At 36.6% G+C, this 20,270-nt stretch overlaps 2 protein-coding genes and 1 pseudogene across 3 annotated transcripts; 2 read left to right on the plus strand and 1 right to left on the minus strand.

The window, feature by feature from the left end:
- The first annotated feature begins 79 nt into the window (after positions 1-79).
- LOC103420591 (probable U3 small nucleolar RNA-associated protein 7) lies at positions 80-6,274 on the plus strand. Of its 2 annotated transcripts, none has more exons than XM_008358650.4 (9): positions 80-230; positions 665-759; positions 1,082-1,150; positions 1,233-1,322; positions 1,597-1,729; positions 2,578-2,696; positions 3,363-3,430; positions 4,247-4,295; positions 5,017-6,274. In XM_008358650.4, the coding sequence occupies exons 2-9, from the start codon at positions 706-708 to the stop codon at positions 6,052-6,054; spliced, it is 1,620 nt and encodes a 539-aa protein (XP_008356872.3). In that variant the 5' UTR covers positions 80-230; positions 665-705; the 3' UTR covers positions 6,055-6,274. The 2 variants fall into 2 exon arrangements, with proteins under 2 accessions (XP_008356872.3, XP_008356873.3); XM_008358651.4 differs by having other exon boundaries at positions 94-230; positions 659-759.
- Positions 6,275-7,664: 1,390 nt separating this feature from the next.
- On the plus strand, positions 7,665-11,472 carry LOC103438872 (probable phytol kinase 1, chloroplastic). Its single transcript, XM_008377415.4, has 5 exons — positions 7,665-8,159; positions 10,003-10,070; positions 10,205-10,336; positions 10,439-10,554; positions 10,849-11,472. The coding sequence occupies exons 1-5, from the start codon at positions 7,758-7,760 to the stop codon at positions 11,148-11,150; spliced, it is 1,020 nt and encodes a 339-aa protein (XP_008375637.2). The 5' UTR covers positions 7,665-7,757; the 3' UTR covers positions 11,151-11,472.
- LOC114826197 (5S ribosomal RNA) lies at positions 9,185-9,303 on the minus strand (annotated as a pseudogene).
- Positions 11,473-20,270: the final 8,798 nt, after the last annotated feature.

Raw genomic sequence — 20,270 nt, forward strand, 5'->3', positions numbered from 1 at the left:
TCGCTCAAAATTCTACGCCTTTTATCCTTACACATTTCTGGGCTTGGGCCCAATTAAGGCCCATTGATAGTTTGAGAACGGCCCATTATCCAAAACCCCTGCCCTAGACCGATACTAAAACCCTACCGTTCTCTTCTGGTTCTCCGTTGGGAAATTCCAGACCGCTGTTGCCCAAATCCTTCTTCCCTCTCCCTCTTGAGCAGCAACAACTTAATCGCAGAGTCATAGAGGTATTGCTTTTGTTCATCTAACGTTGTATCAGAGAATGCATACCAACTGTCGGATGATGATATGTCCAATCAACATTTCCAATCTTGGTGTTTTGTTTTTTGCTTGCTCGTTATGTTCTAGTGTCTTGTTGCGTAGTTCTTTGTCTTATGTTTCTGTTTAATTTCTTACGTTTGTGATGGGGGTAAGGTTTCTATTCCTTCGATGCTCGAAAAATCCCGGAATTTGATTATCTCAAACTCCGTTGTTTTTCTCTTGCTTTTAGTGTTCATTTATAACAAATTCACCATTTGAATTGGGTTGGTTTGTGGGTGTGGCGCGTGAAAGATGTGGGTTTTGAAGCTAAAAGATTTATGTGGACCAGTTTATCTTTTTTTTCTTTGGAAAAATAAAATTTGAATGTCGTCGTTGAATTGTATTGCTCATCAAGTTTCAGGGCATTTTGCGTTTGAAAGATACGAAACTGCTGTAAGCTAGATGGGTGTGAAACAAGACGGTGGCACTATTGACATTGTGCCTGCAATGGAACAGGTACGCGAGAAAATCAACTGATTATATTTTATTACGGAAATCAACTGGTTATATTTTTTGTAGCGGTCCCACAAGATCTGCTTGCGGTCATGTTCTACTCAATCTCGTGGAAAATATGTTTGTTAGATGTTTTATTAGGTGGAGATTTTCGAGTTTTGATATTTTGCTATTTTAGTTATGATAGCTCTGGATTAAGCTCTCACCTTTTGTACATTGCACTATTAACTCACCAACGTGAGAGCCGAACTTTAGGCTCTTATGTGCACATAATTTTCTTAAAAAGGGAATGAGAAAATAAAATGGGCAGTACCTTAATTTGCAGGAGAAGATTTCTGATGAGTTAGATAAGAGAGTGAAGAAGTTTCTTAGAGGAGCAGAAGCAAATTTGGAGGTATGGACTAGAAACTTTGAGTTTTCATGAAACTTATACATGTTTATTTGTCACTGCATCTTGGATTTTTTTGTATTTTCAGGGCTTGAAAGATAAGAAATTGAAGGGTCAACTTGCTGTTAGAGAAGAATTGTATGGAAAATCTGCACACGCTGCTGCCAAGGCTGAGAAGGTGATTTGTTTTCCTTAATGTGATATGTTGGTCTGTTCAAACTTTAACGGAAGGGAAAAGAATCTTACATAGAGTCATGCTTAAGCAGTAGACTGGATTTTGTACTCTCTTTTCCAGTTGTGTACTGTTGTATTACATTTTTCTCTGATTTACTGGATTTAGTTTATACAAGCGATCTTCTACATGAAATCTTGCTTCTCCTGTTCTTTTAGTCCATGTAATATTGATAACAATTGATTTGAATGTTTGTTTTGTTTTTTATCAAAATTATCAGTGGCTTCTACCAAGTGAGGGAGGCTATTTGGAGGCCGAAGGCATAGAGAAGACATGGAGGATCAAACAAGAATCAATTGCTCGTGAAGTAGATATCTTAAGCTCAAGAAGTCAATTTGATATTGTCTTACCAGGTTGAAACCCAAGCCTTATTATTGATCTCTAATGATGTTTTAGTCGGTCGGAGTTTTTCGTTAAAACTTTGTTGTTTTCCTTATTGAAGTTTAAATTTTGCATGGATTGCATCTGGTGTGTCTTTCTCCTATCAGTTACGAAAATTTTGGTTCAGCTGGTCTAAACAAAACTAGTCCTTCTGAATTTTTCATTGAAACTTTATTCTTCACCTTGTTGAAGTTGAGAGGTGTCATGTACTATATCTTCTTGTGTGTCTTTCTCATATCAGTTATGCAAATTCTGGTTTAGCTGGCCTAAAGCAAAATTAGGTTTGGAATGACCTGAACTTGGACTCAGATAGTTCCTTGCTTTTTTATGCATTAGCTCTTATCATGCAGATGACTCCATTTCATGTTATTGTTGATGTCTAATTCACTTCATTGTACACCAATTTATTTAGTAATACGAACCACCTGAACAACTGTTATTTTTGGTAAGACGAATTCTTTCTTACAATCCATAGGCTTGAGCTTAAATTAAGTACTGATTTGTCTGGATAACTATGCCTAAATTGTTCATTTTGAACTGCCTAATTAGGAGCCAGTCCAGGATACTCAAAAACTCACTTGACTATTACATGGCTGCTTAAAAAACTACTAGGGACATAATTTTCATCTACCAATTCCAATAGTGAACGGAATATAAAATGCAAACAAATTCAAATAAAAGATAAGCAACCAAAATCCAAAGCTGACTACAACCCAAGCCAAGGTGGTTACCCGCTTGATCTTGGGAATGCCTTGTAAATGCTCCCGCATCACTGAAATTACTCTAATATGTGTAACTGAACCGTAACTCTTGACTGCAGATCTCGGTCCATACACGCTGGATTTCACCTCAAGTGGTCGATATATGGCGGTCGGTGGACGCAAGGGCCATCTGGCTATTCTAGACATGAAAAATATGAGCCTGATCAGAGAGATTCAGGTAACTTGGGCAGTATGAGTTCAAGATAAAATAGCCAAACTATAGTTTTGACACTCAGTACAGATACTCTCAGCCTGATGTTGTGACCTTGTGTTAACACTTGAACACAAAATTGTCCGTCTCTTGCTGTATTGATTTAGATGTGTTCCCATGTCCTAGTCTTCATATGTGAAGTTTGAATGTATTAGTGGTGAATTTAATGGCCTAGATAGGATGCTGAACTTTTTAACAAGCATTTTAAGTTTTTATTGTTTGTTGAAACTAGTTACCTTCTGTAGTTTGTATAAAAGTTGTGGGGAGAAAGAATGGAATTCATTATGCAAGTATATTTTAAACAATTAATCTTTGCACCTTATCAAGTTGTGTGATTGTTAAGGTTTGAGTCAAATTAGTGGTTCAATTTCATTGGAGTTTTCTATTGTCTAAATGTGAAAGTTGTGTTTTGAGTCAAATCATCGGTTATATGTCATTGGAGTTTTCTACTGTCTAAATGTGAAAGTAGTATGAAAGTTGTGTGATTGTTACATTTTGAGTCAAACTATCGATTAGTGTGAAACATATTTTTCTCTGTGTTTAAGAATATGCTGGAGTGTTGGGAGCTTCTTTTATTTGTAACTCAGGGTTTGACAGGAACATTAGACTGATTACCCAATTGTTTTTGTTCAGGTTAGAGAAACAGTGCGTGATGTGGCATTCTTGCACAACGAATTGTTCTTTGCTGCTGCCCAGAAAAAGTATAAAACTGTTTTCTGTACTTAATGTTATTTATGTTGGTAATAGTTCAACATTTACAGGGTAGATTATGAAATGGCTGTTATAAATGGAAATTTTCTTCTGTTACACATGATTGTATTGCTAAACATCAATATCCCCTTCTTATATGTGTATTTATTTATTTTTGTATAGAAAAACGGTGACTATATTTTTAGAACCTGCTTGTCTACTTTTCAACTGACATGTTGGTTCAGTGAGTTATACATTTGTTTTGCAACCACATTTTTCTATTCTTGGTGGTTGCGTGATGATGAATTTTACTCCCGTTTTACATACACTGAGTTGGCCCTTTTCCTCGTTGTGGGATTCAAATTAAGTTGTTTTGGCCAATGATCTCCACAAAGCGGCATTCTTCCTGCTAATTAGCAGTGCTTAAAATATTTTACTCTGAACTTATTGCTACTACAATACTATGATACAGGTGCAATGCTTGGTTTATGTTGCTCAAAACTATTTTGTCATCGCAGTTATCCTTCTGCTTCTATTTCCGAACAAAGTTCTGTAGGGCTCATCCTACTGACTTATTCAACCATTATAACACTCATGTTTCTTAACAACCCATTACACTCTACTGTGGTTTTTTGGGTCATGTACAGCTTATTTTGTCTGGCAACATGAATGTTTACAAGAGTTAGATTTATAAGCAACACGCATTTTGTATTCAGTATCTGGAGTCTGTACTAGTTTATGTTGTTCTTAAGTTTTCCTAAATGTTGTGCTACATAAGATTGATGTTTCTCTTATTTAGTATGGCTAACCATTTTAATTAACGACAGGTATCCATATATTTATAATCGCGATGGTACTGAGCTTCACTGCTTAAAGGTTAGTATAAGTATTTAACAGATTGTCTCAACACACTGCTCACAGTCCTGCAAGCATTTTAAAGCCTTTCCACAACTATTAGTAACACATAATTAATTACTCTAAATATTGCAAGTGCAATTTTCATTTCGCATGTCTCTGTTTGAGTTCTCATTACAGTGTACGTATTATGAACCGGCTAATCAATTATTTCTTGACTTATGTTTCTGACGAGTCTGTATTGATGGAATAGAGTTTTAAAGCTCTCCAGATAGGTCTGTGATGGTCTGTGAGAGTTGAAGCATTTTAAGATTGCTACATTCTTTCTTTTCTCAAACCATAATCTGTGATTCCTTGTCTTTTCATAAATAGATGCGTATTCTATCCTCAGTTCACAACTAAAAGAAATTTTCTGAACTGTGATGTGCTGCTGTAAACAGCACTGTTATTCTGTGAATATAGTGGTTAAGGTAAATTTTTAGGAAGATCAGGTTAACCATGTCAAGTAATAGGAAATGAAGCCTCCATAAATAGGCCAGAGTCTTTAAAGTCAGTTGCCTATTTGCCTTGATTTTTTTGTGTAATTGTGCTCTGGACTTTCAGTTCTAGGAATCAGTGCTCCTCATGGGTGTAATATTCTGACAGATCAAAAGGTTTCTTGTGATCGTGTTGTCTCCCTTAATAGTTAATTGAATGATTTCAGATGCATCGTTATGGAACTAAAGTTATACTTATCATACAGGAACATGGGGCAGTTTTAAGGCTTCAATTTCTGAAAAACCACTTCCTCTTGGCATCAGTAAACAAATTTGGGCATCTACGTTATCAGGACGTAACAATGGGCAGGATGATAGGTAGTTACAGGACAGGCTTAGGCCGTACTGATGTGATGCAGGTGAACCCCTACAACGGGGTTGTTGCTTTGGGTCATTCGGGTGGTAAGGTTTCCATGTGGAAACCTACAAGCTCTGCTCCCCTCCTCCAGAGGCTGTGTCACAAGGGGCCCATCTCAGCGATGGCATTTCATCCTAATGGCCATCTCATGGCCACAGCTGGGAAGGAGAAGAAAATCATGCTTTGGGATTTGAGGAAACTTCAGGATGAGCCAATTCAAACTTTACCGGGCCATGCATCGACTTTGGATTTCAGTCAGAAAGGTCTGCTTGCTCGTGGGTGTAATTCATATGTGCAGATCCTGGGAGATTTTTCTGGGTCTCAGAACTACGAGAATTATATGGGCCATAGAATGATTAAAGGTTACCAAATAGGAAGGGTGATGTTTCGACCTTATGAAGATGTTCTGGGCATAGGGCACTCCATGGGGTGGTCTAGTATTCTGATTCCTGGTTCTGGGGAACCCAACTTTGATACCTGGGTGGCAAATCCATTTGAAACATCTAAACAGAGAAGAGAGAAGGAAGTGCACTCTCTACTCGATAAGCTCCCACCTGAAACAATCATGTTGAATCCCACAGAGCTTGGCACCGTAAAGACTCAGAGGAGGAAAGAGAAGCGAACAAAGCAGGAGAAAGAGGCAGAGATGGAAGCTGCTGTGGAAGCTGTCAAGGTCATTGAACCGAAGAAGAAAACAAAAGGGAGGAATAAGCCGAGTAAGAGGGCCAAGAAGAAGCAAGAGATGATTGTGAGTGCCAAGAGGCCTTTCTTGGAACAACAAAAGAAAGAGGAAGAACAAGTGGCTAGGAAGAAGCAGAAAGTAAGTGAGCAAGTAGAACAACCAACGGCTTTGCAACGGTTTGTTCGCAAGAAAGCAGCTACATGATCGTGCTAATCCAGGTATCGTTTTATGTTGTATTTTATTTATTTCAATGTTACTCATTACTGATTTTTCATTTTTGTATTAGCGGTAGAATGTATTGCAAAATTTTGTCTTCATTTTATATATCGGAATCTTCTACTTTTCTGTAAGAAGATAAACATTCGAAATTCTGTATCCCAAAGGGAATGTTTGATTTTATTACATGTGTTATTATTGTTCTAAACTACACGGAGCAGAGGAAATGATTTGGACCCGAGACATGAGAAATGTTTACTGGTTATTCGGATTGGAAGGTTTTTCTACCATGCACTGTGGAGCATGGTATGCGTCGAACTTTTAAACCATTAGATTCTTTGGACGTTTAGAACAAATACAGAAACAAAAATCCTCCACCCTCCGAAACTCTATACCATACACCGGAGCATGGTAGAATTTTTGCGGATTGAATTAGGGAGTCTAGTTTTACACTGACACTGCCTTGCATTGCACCTGCTTGATCTTTTTAGCCTCTATTCTTTTGGTGGGTTTATGCGGGGCTATTTTTTAATCATGTATGCTTCTCAAAATTGAACCCAATCAGAAATCGCTTAATCCTTAGATTCATATGGTTCATTCCAAAATTTAAAGTGTTTGTGGTACTGATTGCTGTGCATCGTCGGAGAATGATAAGGAGAACCAGAAAAAAGAACGAATAAAAAGATTACTATCGATCCACTAGTTAAAAAAAGCCCAAACGACCAAATCCCGTCTACAGACTTTTCACTCCGAGAACTAATAAAATCACGTTTACAGACTTATCAGTTCGAGAAGGACTTACATAATAATACGAGTATAACAATACGATGACATTATGTGCCAATGAAATAAAAACATACGTATGTTTTCCTTCACGTATCTTCATTCGTTAGCATTAGACACCTCGTGATGATGACCTTGTGCCATATAAATTGTCGTCCATCATGGGAGCATTTTTGCTCACCATTCTAAACTTTGGTGTATTCTAATTATACACCTAATCATCTGCAACGTGTCATTTCACTTGATCTTGGTTAACTTTTTTTTCAAAATTAAAAAAGTAAAATTTAATGTGAAAATTAACTAGAGTTAAGTGTAAAGAAACATAGCAAATGATTAGGTGTATAGTAAGCATGCATCATAGTTATGGTGGTGAGCAAAAATGCATACCTTTTCATCTTATTGAACCATCAATTTTCTAAGAGGAAATTGTAGTAATGGTCCATCAACTTTAACCTAATTGGAGCAATGATCTCTCAATTAAATATACATGACTAGTGGTCTTTTAACTCATCAAAACGTACAGCTATCATTTTCTTCAACTCCGTTAGAACTTTCGTCAAAATAAGTCATGTGACACGCACATGAGACTAAATCAAGGGGCAAATATGAAAAAATTATAGCAATGGTCCTCAACTTTAACCCAATCGAAAAAATGATATCTTAACTTTACCTCAATTATAGCAATCGTCCTCAACTTTAACCCAATTGTAGCAATGATCATTCCAACATAAGTCATTTTGATGGAATTCTGATGGAGTTGATAAAAATGACTATAACTACACATTTTGATGATTTAAGAGACCAATTTGCTTCAATTGGGCTAAATTTGAGTTAATGATTTTCTAAAATTGGCTGGTTCGTCATTTAAAAATATAGGCCTACGCCGTAAAGACAGTTGAGCTTAATTAATGCAACACTCCACACTGAATTCTCACTTCTCTCTCTTTAAGTTCTCAACAATTAGTCAGCCAGTCTCACTATCCAGATTCCAAATCGACCGATCCAGTTTAATGACGAATGTCTTATCCTTCACTCCAACAACTCCTCTTCTCCGCCACCTCTCCGTTTTCTCTATCCTGCGCCGTCGCCACAACCCCACCACCCTCAAGTCCCCACCACATACCCTCTCACAGTCACCTCTCCGCTGTGCGCCGCACCCTCCCCCACGCCCCTCCCGCTCCGCGTCCGCTCTACCCGCCCCCGCCGATGGCCTCATGCAGGACGCCGGAGCCACCGCCGTCGTACTCGCCGGCGCCTACGGCCTCGTCCTCTGCTTCGATAATCTCACGCAGCGAAATCTTCTCCGACAGGTGATTTTGCTCCCTTCCATGAATTTTCTTCATGTATTGTTTACCATTATCTTTTCCATTTCATTTAAAATATTTTTTATTTTAGTCTGAGAGAGACTTGTTCAGCAGCCCGTCCTGATAGTCAACACATGTTTAAGTTGTGATTTTTTAATCACGACTTGAATACGTGTCCAATTATGATTGGTCATCAGCAACAGGGGCTGCTGATTCTTTCCGCAGCCAAGTTAAATTCTATTATTTTCGAATAATGTTATTCATATTATATTTTTATACTACTTTAAATGGCATGTGAACAGTCATACCATTTGAAAATTTGGCAAATCCTAAAGAAATGATGGAGAAATACTCCACGTATGTTATAATCATCATTTAATTAATTAGTTTTTTTTAATTATTAATTTATTAAATAATAAACTAAATTTAAAAATCTGATTAATTCATAACTGTTCACATCAAATATCATTTAAGTGATATAAAAATATGATATAAAACATGGTATGAATAACATTTTTTTTTATTTTTGCTAGTGTTGGTCATGCACACAGGTTCAAAAGTCTGAAAAGTAGTTACTTTTGGTGACACACACTCTCTCTCTCCTTGTTTTTACTGGCAGCAACGTGATACAGAGTTTGTTTTTAGCAAGTAAATAGTAGCATGGTTGTCTTGCCTGTCAGAAAATGAATAACCCGTTGTATTCAATGTGTTCACTGTTAAGCCACGTCAATATTTTATATTATTATTATTTTTTGTCTTATTATCTTTATAAAAAAATCAATATAAAATGTTAATGTGGCTTAACCGTAATCGCACAAAATAAAAGGAGATGAGAGTGTATGGGAAATGGGAGGGCAGAGAAGCCTTGAATAATTTGGAGGCAGATTGTCTGTCTTCCTGTTTGGGTGCCCTTCCCATCCCCTCCTATTTTGTACGGTCACGGTTAAGTCACAACAATATTTTATATTAATTTTCTTTTATAGAGATCAACACAACAAAGTCTTTTCCCACCAAGTGGGGTCGGCTGTGGGAGGATGCAATACGGGGACTTTCTAGGCGGTCACCCATCCTAGTACTACTCTCATCCAAACTCATTTAATTTCGGAGTTTGGATGGGATCCGGTGCATGTGAGCTAGTATGATCGCATCCCAAGGATTCGACATAAGATAGGAGTGCCGGCTGTCGACTACCTGACACACAATTTTTTTTTTATAGAGATAATAAGACAAAAAGTAATAAGAATATAAAATATTGATGTGGCTTAACCGTGATTGCACAAATAAGAGAGGATGGGAAGGGCACCCAAACAGTAGGGCAGACAATTTGCCTCCGAATAACTTTTCCTTTTGAGGGAATTAGAAGCCTAGAAGGGGATTAGACGTAAAGAAAACTTACCCGTTCTAATGCTTTCATTTTGGACGGGATTGAAATTAATGTTTCTTTAACGAGTATTCCATCTTCTACCTTTGAGTGGGGAACAACTTTTCCATTTCCTCCTGAACATACCTTGAATATAGTGGGTTCCATTCATTCCAATACCAAACGAGGACAATGAGAAACGTTAATTCTAAGATATGGAGGAACTTCGGTATTGTTCATAAGGGGCATAAGTATAACCCAATGTTTATACAGGAAGAGTGAACCAAACTATAAGCTAGACAATGGAGAAAATAAAGGAATTAATCAATTAATGGAGTTAACTAAACAAAGAAGTAAATTTTGATGAAACGAGAGCTGGAGACAATGGAGGGATCCTGTCTCTCTAGCATTACTCTTTAAATTGTACACCTAAATCAATAGTAGCATGCAATGTTGTTTACAGTTCTTCTTTGTTTACTTTGAATGCAGAATTTAAGCAGAAAATTGGTGCATATATTATCTGGGATATTCTTCATGCTTTCCTGGCCAATTTTCAGGTATCCTTTTGCTCTTTTGACACAAAATCTCTTGCACTGTTTCTTGTTTATTAATTTATATTGCCAGCGGGCAGCGAGAGTTCTACAAGGTTCCCTGACTACTTGAGCTGATCATCGCTTTAATCCTAGAATAGCACCTCAACCGATGCTCGTTACTTTGCCTCTGTGGTTCCCCTTGTCAATTGCTTGAGGCTTCTTCTTCACGGCTTCTCCTTGGTCACCAATGAAGGACTCGTCAAATCTGTCACGAGAGAAGGAAATCCAAAGTAATTTTTTGTTTCTAAATATCAAACCTTATTCTATGCAGCTGATCATGTCTATTTTCATAAAGGCAGAGTGATATTTGACTTGTGTTTTCACATCTGCAGGGAGTTGCTTCGAGGTCCTTTGTATTACGTTCTCATATTGATCTTATGTGCTCTTGTGTTTTGGCGCGAGTCTCCCGTTGGACTGATCTCCTTGGCAATGATGTGCGGCGGGGATGGTAACTCCTCAACTTTCTCCAACATATTCACCCGTCTCTTAATCATTCTTCCATACAACCATTGTGTCCGTCTCTCAAGAAGACCTTACATGCAACTGGTTTACTACCACTCTCTCTATCTATATCTGCAACCCTCATAGTGAACCCGTTGCTGGAAAGTTTTGGTCTTGTCATGTGATGAGAGAGAGAGACGAGTGGTTGTATACAACTCATGGTGCGGAAGAAAAACCCGTTAATTTTCCTCCCTCCATTAGTGCAATTATAACCATTTCAGTTTCTCTGTTTATTTTATAGGTGTTGCTGATATCATGGGGAGAAAGTTTGGGTCGATAAAGATCCCTTATAATCCAAAAAAGAGTTGGGCTGGTAGCATATCGATGTTTCTTTTTGGGTTCTTGATTTCCATGGGGATGCTCTATTATTACTCCTTTCTGGGATATTTCGAACTGAATTGGATCCAGACAGCTGAAAAGGTAGCGTTCGTTGCTTTGGTGGCAACACTTGTGGAGTCCCTCCCAATTACAGAGGTATTAGATGACAACGTATCTGTTCCATTGGCAAGCATGGCGGCTGCATATTTGAGTTTCTCTTTGTAGCTTTGTTTCTTCTACTCCAATTCATCTCCCAAATTCCATATCGTCTGGTTCGATGATTCATTCCTTACTATCAGGGTGCCAGGGCGACCGTCCGGGACCTCAAAAAATCGGGGGCACCCAAATTATTAGGGTAGTGTATTCATATATGTTTCTGTAAGCGTGTAAATTAAAAAAAAAAATTGGTTAATTCATCAAGTAGGTTAGCTGTTTTGTTCGAACTATTCTCTGTGCCTTTTTCTTTCTATTTGTACTTATTTTTGTTTGATTGTTAATTTCTTTTCCATCTTATAATTTGGTTAATTCAACAAGAGGGTTAACTAGATGTGCTGGTGCGTTGTTTTCTAGTAATTATGAGGTCCCGGGTTCGAATCAATGTTACGCCTTTTTCTTTCTATTTTTTACTAATTTTTGTTTGATTGTTCATTTCTTTTACCTTTGATTATAATTACTAAAATTTGGTTAATTCATCAAGAAGGTTAACTAGAGGCACATATTTTTTATATCCATTCAAATTCAAATTTAATTTTCAACAAAATAATGTATGTATGTCTTTACCAATTTAATTTAGCAAGCACATAGATTATTCAAAAAATGAGATCATTCACGCAGCTGCAAAAATTGGAACTTTCACTTCTACCAAATCTACAAGGCTTTTGCTTAGAAAATTTAATTGTTAAAGTCCCATGCTTTAGACACTAGACGTCAACTATTGCTCGATTGACTAGTATTTTTACCATATAACAATCTTCTTTTCTTTATGACCACTTTTACAATGTAACTTTGTTTTTCTATATACGACGAACTTATTATCCGACAAAGAAAAATACTTGTTCAAATTATTAAAAATTCAAATACCTAAGAAAAAAAATCACATGAAAAACATAATATTTTTTGTGTGTATTGTTGGTTTGTGGGCCCCATTTTTATTTTTGCCCAGGGCCTCCAAAATGTTTAGACGGGCCCTGCTTACTATGGAGATTATGGGAGCAGCTGTCATCCAGCTGTGCAGGGACTGCGACTGCATACATATTCCAAGCCACATTCCTTGAGCTCTATGGACACATAAGCAAAAGACATACAGCAAAGCACAAAACCAACCAGCTTTGACTTGGGTAAGTGTCTTTGTTAACAATTTTCAGTGGATACTGTGTGTTCAAGATCCGATCAATTTTGATTGGTGTTGGTATTTTGGCGGATTGGGCAGCTGATCCTATTTAGTGGGAAAAATTTTTATTGTTGTTATTAGATTGGATCCTGAATTCCAAAACCGAGAAGTTTGGATCAGATGGCGAATTTTCTTCTGATTCTTGCACCTCTAATATCGTTTGTATTAATTTTGTCAAAAAAAATATCATTTGTATTAAAGAAAAAATCATGGAAAATCTTCTCGCATCTTATTTTGTTATTCTCAAGAACATACATAAATATAGATCGAGTAGCGAGTAGGTTTTGAATAAAACAAAAAAATTAGTAAGCATTCGACCCACATTGCTTGACATTACAAAGTTCAGTTGGGCTTGTTGCCTAAGCCTGGGGTTGCTTTGCTTAGCCCAAAGTTCAAAAAACATGATTTATCTTTAATATTTTTTTTTTGAACAAACGATATTATCTACACTAAGGGGACGGATAAGCTTAGCCTTACAATGGGCTAGCAATAATTTGGTTCAAATTCGCATTTGGCGAAAATCGAACCTAAAACCTCTCATTTACAAGTGAAGAGGAATACTAGACCGTAGTGCTAAGTGACATTTCTAACATTATTAGTAAACAGAAATGTTCTCCTCATGTGGTCCATGGCCTTGATAGATAAAGTTTTCATCTTTGACCCACCGTGTCCTGTCAAACACTCTCTCATCTCCGTAATCCAGCTTAAAGTAATTATATCACATGTAATAAAAACAAAAAAGCTCTCTTGATTACCAAGTGATAAAGAAATACATGATCATTCATTCTTAAATTTGATATCAATGGTAGTGAATAAATGGTGGGCTTTAGGGCTGGTTTGATATTGTTGTACTTTGGAAAAAAAAATTGTTTCTGCTGTGTTGTGAGAATAAGCTCATTTTTGCTACTTCACGTTTTTAGCTTTTTTTAACCCAAAACTGTGAAAATAAGCTGTTTTTAAGTATTTACCAAACACTTTTTTGAGCTCACCTTTTTTTTATACCCACTTTTTATAAAAGCACATCAGTACCAAACCAGTACTTAATGTTTTATTCTCAATTCTTGATATTAAATCCAATAGTAGGCGACTAAGAGAACTACATTGTATTAGCAAAACTACTTCCTCGTACAATACTAAGTACTGGTTTGGGATTTACTTAATTTTTCAAAAAGCAGCTGTGAAAAAAAATCTGGGCTGCAAAATGAGTTAGGTAAATGAAAATAATCTGCTTTTGTTCTAAATTATGGGCCAAAATAATCAGAAAAGCCGAAGCAGCTTCTCAAAACTGGCTTTTTTTTTTTTCACAACATGCGGATGAGCGGTAACCATTTAATGAAGGTTACTAAATGGCAATAGTATCCTCACATATTTAACAAAATGTGTTCGACCCCTCCCCAATTCCTCTCCACGAAACACCGCCCCCAGTCACCCACTGACCACTCCCCAACCTCCACAGCCAGTCCTCCCTTCCCCTTCACCCGTTCACATTTAACAAAATGTTTATATGAATTTTTCTGGTTCACATTTGCGTTTTGATTTAGTATCTGAAAATGATTTGTTTTGTTTGTAACCTTTTAAATGCAAGCATGAAAAAAACAAGTAGACTTTGAATACCATTTTGGTTTGGTATTCAAATTATTTAGTATTTTGAACCGTAAACCGGCATGAAACAAATCGAAACCGTCGTGAATCGAACCGTACTATTTTAGTAATAGTTTTAAACGGAACCACACCGAACCGAACCTTTGATATTTTCTGGTTCCGGTTCTGATTTGAGGGTGGAACCGGGCGGAATCGAATGGTGCCCACCCCTACTTGTGTGGTTGCCACTAAGGGTTCGTTGCTACCATCATATCTTGTGATAGATCTACATTGGTGGGGTTTTGTTTGTTCGTGTTTGAGGTAGCCATATAAGGGTGTATTCTACTTTGTTTTTTTGTGCAAATTCACTCTATATCAATTTTTTGGTCACTGAAGTAATCTACTCAATTGGCACCCTTGTATTTATTTGTATTGAGCAATGAAATGATATTCTATCGTTTCATGTAAAAAAGAATTATGTCGAGATATGTTAGCATTTTTTTTATCACGAGATATGTTAGCATTAGTCATTAAGTAAATTATTAAAAACACAGTTAGTTCAGCACTCGTTAATTAATCAATGAATACAGTTGTATAAGCAGATATTAGCAATCAAACCTTTTAACCGCACTTGTTTTAGTGATATTTTATTGTTTTTGTTTAATCATTAAAAAAGGTTCCAAGTTTAAATCACCTTCCCCCTCCTTTGAAACAAATTTCTTTAAGAGCATCTCTAACAATACTAGCTAAATTTTTATTATTATAGCTAGTCAAATGATCCAAATACTAATTTGTCTAGCTGCCACTTCCAACAATAGCCCACAAAAAATGCAACTTTATAGTTCTTAATGTTTAGCAAAAATTTAATTTTCTCCCTGTGACATCTTACATCGCCCAGGGGAGTGATCCTTAAATGTATATTTCCATCCCTACCTAGCACGAGGCATTTTGAGAGCTCACTGGCTTCAGGTTCCATAGGAACTCCGAAGTTAAGCGAGAAGGAGGCCAGAGCACTCCCAGGATGGGTAACCCACTGGGAAGTTGCTCGTGAGTTCCCAAAAACAAAACCGTGAGGGAATGATAAGCCCAAAACGGACAATATTGTTCTACGGTGGTGGAGCGGGCTCGAGATGTGATGGACCCGGGCCGAGATGTGACAATTGGTATCAGAGCCTATCCCTAGCCGCGTGTGTGCCGACGAGGACGTCGGGCCCCTAAGGGGGGGTGGATTGTGACATCCCACATCGACCAGGGGAGTGATCCTTAAATGTATATTTTCATCCCTACCTAGCACGAGGCCTTTTGGGAGCTCACTGACTTTGGGTTCCGTAGGAACTCCAAAGTTAAGCGAGAAGGAGGCCAGAGCACTACCAGGATGGGTGACCCACTGGGAAGTTGCTCGTGAGTTCCCAAAAACAAAACCGTGAGGGAATGGTAAGCCCAAAGTGGACAATATCGTGCTACGATGGTGGAGTGGGCCCGGGATGTGATGGACCCGGGCCGAGATGTGACACTCCCTTTGTGTAGCTAAATATAGTTAGTTGTTATTCACAAAGTTAAGATAACTAGTCATTTTTTACGAAGATACGATAGCGATTTTATTCATAGATCAGGGAAACATATAATAAAAAAAGGAGGGCATCCTGAATTGAATCTAGAGACTCCTCGAACCAACAACTAGAGACCTTGAATTGTAAGGCCAACTTGACCTATATATGCGCCACCAAATTGACGGTTTTTATTAATGTAGTCATTTAACTAGCCCTTTAGGGCTTAATTTTTCTCCATTTTTTATTAAAGTAGCCAAACAACCTTAACTAGGTTTTTGAAGATGCTCTAATGCAATAATTTTATATATATTTATTTGAGATTTCAAATTTAAATCTCTCACATGCTAGAAAAAAAGCTCTTTATACAATAATATATGTTGAAGATTTGCAAATAATTTATCCAAATAAAATAAGAGTGGCCAATACTGACCGGGATCAACTAATCATCTTATCAAGATCACACCTTTATAGATTGTCAAATAAAGGTCCACATAAAGGAAATTAAATATATAAAAATCATTGAAAAATAATGAATACGCCCTGGAATATTTGGTACTTGGTTTCGTTTTTAAGCATAAAAAGGGAAGAAAGTTGAATTTCGTGTTGGAATGTGATGAAATAATAAAATGTGAGATAACATGTGCAAGAAACCACCTTATGTATAAGTATAGCATGTTGAACAAAGAAAGATTTGCATCTATCAACCCAGATCATTTCCTTTCATTTCGAAGGAATAATGACCCCTTTCCTCTCATGTGAAAAATGAGAATTTGAAAATCTCTACTTGTAAATACTTTTAGGGTGCGTTGGTTTGTCATCACTAGGCTTTATGGAGTGCAGTGGACTGGACTTGACTAAGAGTTAATGTAGTCCTATGTTTATTACCCGCATAAATTAGCTTTAATTAGATTACAAGGGATCCCCCGGAAAGCAAAGGACCCGTAGGAACTAGCTTTAGGGGATTTGAAATTTAAAATTTTGGATCTAAAGAAATTCTCGAGCTGGAGGACGTGATTCATGGTCGTCGTGGTGACTGATTGGCGATATCCAGTTTGTCGGGGAGGAGAGTTAACTTGTTGTTGAGTCCTAGGACACTTGTCAACATAGAAATGCAGGCAGAGGGACTTGTCCCAATTGTTTGTCATAGTTTTTTTTCCCAATTGTTTGTTCTTGTTTGTCAAAGGTCTCGACACTGGAACCTTCAAGATGTAGCACAATTCTTCTTCTTCTTCTTCCACGCCACAAATAATGTTGGTTAAAGAAGCACGCCACATCTTAAAATTATTCCATATAATTCATAAACCCAATTTATATACAAATATTCATAAACCTAGTACAATAATGTTTGCGCTTAAAGCATTCCTCATAGTACAAAAATTCATGTTTGCGCTGGAAGCATACCTCCTAGTGCAAAAATTCATAAACCCGATTTGGGTTTGTGCCTCTGCTCCTTCCTAGTTGTATCATATTCAGAAAATAAGACAGCAATCGACATGGCTAGGCTTTATTAGGTGTGATCCTCCTCACCAACCGTACTTTTTTCGAGGGATATTATTCATAATGCAACTATAGTGATACTGATGTTGTTGAGATTCCGAAATGTGGATTTCATCTTCCATTAGTCAACAATATATTTTTTTAATCAACATGTTTATAGTTTCATTGGTTAATTCTACAAAGGTAAGAGTGATTTCGAGAGTTAAAAAAATAAATAAACTTGGAATATACATGCTAGAAGTGATTTGGGGTGTAAGTTAGAATTTTTTTTTTTTTTTAACTTTACGAGGTCAAAATTGTCATTACATATTAGGACATAAATAAATTAAAATTATATTTCAATGTAGGTTGTATTCAACATTACATGAGATGGTAATAAAAATAAAAAAATAAAAATAAAAATAAAACCTTTTTCGTATTACAATTATAAAAGAATGGACCTCTTACTAATGGAACTTTTGGTCCTTAATTATCTTAGCTAATTACATCATGAACTAAAGTCTAAAAGGTAATTAATTACGAATGAACTTTCACTTTGAAAATTTCGCCTTGAGAGACGACAGTCAAAGCTGAAGCCCATGAATCAATAGAGATTTCTAGAGACTATCTCTATGAAGAGATTTTCTTACATATTCGGAATATAAGTTCATACAACATGTATCAACTTTTGGTCCTCTTACTAATGAAACTTTTGATCCTTAATTATCTTAGTTAATTACATCATCAACTAAAGTCTAAAAGGTAATTAATTACGAATGAAATTTCGCTTTGAAATTTTCACCTTGCGAGACGGCAGTCAAAGCTGTTCAGCCCATGAATCAATACAGTTTTTGAGAGACCATCTTTATAGAGAGATTTTCCTGCGTAATCGGAACATAAGTTGATACAATATGTATCAAATTTTTTGGTGTTTATATACTAGTATTATGAAGCTTAGTGTACCGATTGACTTGTGTTGTTGCACTAAAAAACCTCTCATCTCTATACATGTATATATAAGAGACTTTGAATGCAGTTCCTAATCACCAATGTTCTTTAATTGAAACCTTTTTCGTTTCAATTATTTTGATCAAGGTGTGTGAAGTTCCTTGTCGCAAAGTGGACTGTCCCTTTATATATTGTATTCACATTATATAGCAGTGTTCTAAAAATCGGCTAGGTGCTGGACGGCGGAGCCCCGACTCGATTTAGGCCAAAGTGTTTAATTAAGGCGGGGAGGATTTAGGAAGCTGCCTAGGTGCTCTAGGCGGCACTAGGCGACAGTATAAGTGGCTGCAAATCCCAAACTTGTTGCAACTCTCACAACAAATCTGAAACTTTCGATGTTGTACGTAGCAGCAAAGCCTCGACGATCTTCTGCAGCTTGCCGTCCATGAACAAATGAGAGAGAGAGAGAGAGAGAGAGAGAGAGAGAGAGAGAGAGAGAGAGAGAGAGAGAGAGAGAGATAGGGAGGGTATTTAACATTTAATCTGAAGTGCCGCGAGTTGCAGATTCACTGATTCAGTTTGAGGTTCTGGAAGGTCTCTGAAAGGGCTAAGGAAGAAGAAGAAATGAAAAGGTATAGTAGAAAGGGTTTTTTCAAATTTCAAGGGGTCAAAATGTGTGATGATCTGGGGACTCTACATTTGGGAATGTGAAAGAGGTGGAGTGGCACATGGTTTTGAATTATGAAACCACCCACTACATGGGCTTTTTGTCTTTTAAAAAGTTTGACATATCTATATGTTATATGAATTATTTGGATAATGTTTTTTTTTTCCTTAGACCACCAAATTATGTAGATAAAATAAATAATATATGAAAAAATTAACTAAGTTCACCTAGCCCATCTAGGCATTTGCCTAAGCCCGCTTAGCAGTATAGGCGCTAGGCTCGAGCTCGCCGGCCGACTAATGTGTAACATCTTTTAGAACCATGTTATATAGTAAAGAAGAAGCTACTCGACCGAGCTTAGCTGAGTTGAGTTACTGATCGAGTAGGCCCCAAAACAAACAATTATTAGACAGCATTAGAGAAGGGCACATCAACTTTGGCTGTCATTTGTCGACATTCAATATTTATATATTCCGGAAGATATCCGTGCATCAAACTAAAGAGGTACTTTGCATGGTTTTTATCCAATAAAATATACTCATATGAACACGTTTTCTGCATCTTAATCAAGATTATACCAATAACTGTCTACATCCTATGCGTTTGATTTTGTAGTATGACAACATTGCATTGGTATAAACTGGGGATATGATTCATATTTTTATTTATAAAAATTATATAGAAGGATAGGAGAAATAAATCTACAATCTAAGGTGTGCAAAGGGGCATAAAGCATTTTACTGATATTTAAGAATTACAATCTTTAAGTAAAGCATCATGAATTACGCATAACACATGAATCACATGAAACTCATGAGCAAAATTATGATTTTTTGTCTTGATAGTGAATGAAATTGTTTAAATTTCATCATCAAGAAGATTACACGAATCTAATTCACGTGTAAAGTTTTTGTCTAGATATATACTATATATGAATAGTATTGCAACTTTTATATATTCATGTATTGTTGAGTTTTTCATTTTATTATTCAAACTCACAATACTCGCAACACGTACTGATATAAATTTCTAACTCCGTCTTTAACTCTTTTTTTACCAAAGTACTATATTTGTGATTAAACCAGCACCAGAAAATTTCCCACCTATTGCATTGGATATGAGAAGACAATTAATAGAAGGTTCATAAAGACATGCAAGAGAATTCCCAAGTGTGAAATGATGACTTGATGTCATCAATCTTGATCAGTTTCAGATCGCTGTCATACTTCTGTTTCCCATGTCCATATCGGAACCTTCCAAGGAAGAGAAATTTCGCATGCACTTGAGCAAGTTCCGAAAACAAAATGCGGATTGGAGGGACTCGGGGAATCTTTGGGGTCATTTCTGCATGCTGATGAAGTTTTATTTGTGTTAATCCATGCAACTTGTTTTTATAATAAATTTGGAATAAAGTCATAATTCATAAGTACATACATTGGATATATATTATAAGAAAGCTTGGATGGTGGCAAAGGAATTTTTTGTTTTTTTATACAATCATATTTTATTTTAAGAAAAGATAATATTCTACTATTAGGAAATGGTGTTTGGATTAGGTCATACAATAGGTCAGTTACTAATTAGTATCGAATCCAAAACAATTATAATACATCACCATCTTTGTAAGTCGAATCTAAAGCATCTCCGTTACATATTAAGAGAAATATCAGAATGTAGGAACTTTTTGTTTCTAGAATGAAATAGAATCCAATTCAAACATAAGTAATTCTGAA

Source organism: Malus domestica, chromosome 07 (genome assembly GCF_042453785.1).
Source record: "Malus domestica chromosome 07, GDT2T_hap1".
Lineage (NCBI taxonomy): Eukaryota > Viridiplantae > Streptophyta > Magnoliopsida > Rosales > Rosaceae > Malus > Malus domestica.

What these genes read in the sequence shown, in the direction of transcription:
- LOC103438872 (XM_008377415.4), top strand. Translation starts at nt 7,758, where the DNA reads ATGCAACACTCCACACTGAATTCTCACTTCTCTCTCTTTAAGTTCTCA. An exon ending in AGCGAAATCTTCTCCGACAG is followed by an intron (nt 8,160 to 10,002) that starts GTGATTTTGCTC and finishes CTTTGAATGCAG; the next exon opens with AATTTAAGCAGAAAATTGGT. An exon ending in CTTTCCTGGCCAATTTTCAG is followed by an intron (nt 10,071 to 10,204) that starts GTATCCTTTTGC and finishes ATCCTAGAATAG; the next exon opens with CACCTCAACCGATGCTCGTT.
- LOC103420591 (XM_008358650.4), top strand. Translation starts at nt 706, where the DNA reads ATGGGTGTGAAACAAGACGGTGGCACTATTGACATTGTGCCTGCAATG. An exon ending in GCCTGATCAGAGAGATTCAG is followed by an intron (nt 2,697 to 3,362) that starts GTAACTTGGGCA and finishes GTTTTTGTTCAG; the next exon opens with GTTAGAGAAACAGTGCGTGA. An exon ending in CTGAGCTTCACTGCTTAAAG is followed by an intron (nt 4,296 to 5,016) that starts GTTAGTATAAGT and finishes CTTATCATACAG; the next exon opens with GAACATGGGGCAGTTTTAAG.